This window comes from Sardina pilchardus, chromosome 7 (genome assembly GCF_963854185.1).
Source record: "Sardina pilchardus chromosome 7, fSarPil1.1, whole genome shotgun sequence".
In the NCBI taxonomy this organism is placed as follows: Eukaryota; Metazoa; Chordata; class Actinopteri; order Clupeiformes; family Clupeidae; genus Sardina; species Sardina pilchardus.
In genome coordinates, this window is record NC_085000.1 from 33,684,608 (window position 1) to 33,687,336 (window position 2,729).

Sequence of the window (2,729 nt, forward strand, 5' to 3'; positions counted from 1 at the left end):
TTTTAACTCCTTACTCTGCCCCAAGGTCACTCAGGTCATCTTCTCAGCAACTCCTCACAGTCCCACATGCTCGTCTCAAAACTAGAGGAGACAGGGCTTTCTCAGTTACTGGCCCCAAACTGTGGAATAGCCTCCCTTCCCATGTCAAGTCCTGCAAAACCATCTCCAGTTTTAAGTCTAGCCTGAAAACCCACCTTTTTACCCTTGATTTTAGCTCTGTTTAAATTACTTTTGTGTTCTTATTGTTTCTGGTCCTATTTTATTTTTGTAGATTTATCTGTTATTTATTTATTTTTATTGGTTTTTAGTATTTCCTTATTTTGCACTTTTTTTAATAGCCCTTTTATGTATTTATTTGTCTATTTATTTACTCATTCACTCATTTATTCATTATTATGTTTTATCTTTAGTTTATGAGCATTGTAACTTTTATTTCTGGCTTGTGCCTTATTGTCAGTTTTCGACACTTATTATGTATATTCTCCTTTTGTTAATGCTTTTTTTGTAAGATAACTCTACCTGTGAAGCACTTTGGGTCAACGGCTGTTGTTTTAAATGTGCTATATACTGTAAATAAAGTGACTTGACTTGACTTGAAAATGATTATTTAAACTGGCCTGTGATTTGTCACTGTGCTGGTGAAAGTATTCAAACTGTGCTTCATGTGAATCCAATTTAGACTGGGCCTACAGGCCTACTTAGGCAGCCTGTCTGATGAAGACTCAACAGAAGCCTAGAGGAAATGGGTTCTCAGTTCTGCATGTTTAATCAAACGTAGTAGGCCTATTCATATACCAGCAACACCATACCACATCCATCAACACTGACTGATCTGCTTTATTTTAGTGACTTTGGTCCTCCCCAAAGTCCCCAGAATAAAACTCTTTTTCAAAAGTCTGTTCTGCACATTTGCAAGAAGCTTGATAACAAATAGGTCCGTTTCAGGAACATTAAACGTTGGCAACAGCATGGCCTTATAAGCGCTCTCCATTGCAGCCTAATCCAGACCAAAGATCATGCCATCGGGGGCCGCCTGCTCGCAGTCTGGTGATGACAGCAGATGAAGTCGCGCCTCTGATGCCACAGTGTGCTTTGACTGAAGCCGTGACTTCCCGTGTACTCTTGTACCCAGTAACGAGGTCACGTGACTAGTTACATCAAAATAAAAGTCGCCGTTGTTGCATGTGTCAAGCTGTGCATGTGTAAGCACAAGGCAGGTCACTGTTGCAACTTAATTTCCCAATTAAGCAGGACTACATCTCTTCCTCTGTTATGGTTTTAATATCAAACTTCCAATCTTTCCGATCTTCCTGCATTTCCTCAAAATTCAAATTCAAAATGGCCCTGTCAGCTCTTATTGTCAATGTTAAAAAAAAAAAAAAAAAACAGAACAGTTTCGGATGGCTCTTGAAGCATTGCAAGAAATATTAAAGCATGAACAGCCTTAATTGTCTATGGAGTTAATGCCCCGTCTTGTGAATGGATTTTAATTATTAGCTATTATTAAGCCCATGTCTGGCGAATCTTAAGCCAAGTCAGGATTTCTTATTCTAATGATTGAAATGTAGTGCTAGGCTACATAAATAACTTGAATGGCAGTCAACCTCTTGTTCTACTGCTCTACTGAGCAGTTCTTCTGCCTACAATGCTGCTGTCATTTCAACTGTACGAGCAGTCAGACTTTTAATTTGACACTATGCTACAGCTCAAAGTAGCATCGGCTGCTAGTGCACTACGCTCCGAGTGTAGGCGTTTGTTTATCACTGTTTGAGCTCACTATATTCAGTTGTGTTTCGCTTACAGTACACCATATCGTAGGTTTGGCCGCTGGAGGTCATGGCTACTCCCGAGAACGTCGCCGGTGAGGCACGAGACCGGCCGGAGCCTTCCTTCCTCCGGGAGGGCAGCCCGAGCTCCGTGGACACAGACACGGCTGTCATCTTGCTCGGAGCCGGAGTCACAGCAATCACACACCCGCTGCTGTACGTCAAACTCCTCATACAGGTACGGATTCTGTGATGTGTGCACCGGTCACTCATGAGCAGAAAGCGGTTACCTCCGTGCCAAGCCGCAGCCGCGCTGTCCCTCTCCTGACCGCCCCGTCCAGTCCTGCGGATGAGAACATTCTGTCTCCTCCTGTCGGTGTTGGCATTACCGACTCAAACAACAACCGCTATCCGAGCTGCCGTCTCGGTTGGGTGTTAGTATTAGCTAATTAATTCGGATAAATAAATAGCTATGGCCGTAAAACCGCTGTAAGCCTCATCACTCACAGGTAGATCAGTGTAGTAAGTCGGCTAGGCTAAAAGTTAATAGGTTATCTTTTTATATCTCTAATAGCCTACTTAACGAATGGACTCCTTTTCAAAGGATACTTAATATCAGTGGAGTGTGCAGACCTTTTAATACGAACGTATATGTGTGAACATGTATGCAGCCTAAACATTTGTGGTGAATATTTAGTTAATGCGTGACGTCAGATTGTTTTGGAGTTAACGGCGCAGGCTCTGCAGCTGATAGACTGATGAACTGATAACTGCACGTGTGCCCGTGGGAGATACAGGGCCTCTGCTCTCTGACATCTGCTTACGGCCACTCTGGTTTCTGCATGGGTCCCCTTAGCCCTAGTTATGGGTCCCCTTAGCCCTACTTATGGGTCCCCTTAGCCCTAGTTATGGGTCCCCTTAGCTCTAGTTATGGGTCCCCTTAGCTCTAGTTATGGGTCCCCT

At 43.3% G+C, this 2,729-nt stretch overlaps 1 protein-coding gene across 3 annotated transcripts in view; it reads left to right on the forward strand.

Annotated features, from left to right (window-relative positions):
* The first annotated feature begins 1,710 nt into the window (after positions 1 to 1,710).
* The window catches only part of LOC134087990 (mitochondrial carrier homolog 1-like), an 11,891-nt gene continuing 10,872 nt past the window's right edge, over positions 1,711 to 2,729 (forward strand). For all 3 annotated transcript variants that reach the window (XR_009939874.1, XR_009939873.1, XM_062541870.1), the window contains exon 1: positions 1,711 to 2,004. Coding sequence is in view for 1 of the 3 variants with exons in the window: in XM_062541870.1 (XP_062397854.1) it covers positions 1,837 to 2,004 (168 nt within the window). In the remaining 2 variants the exon portion in view is untranslated. The remainder of the gene's footprint in view (positions 2,005 to 2,729) is intronic.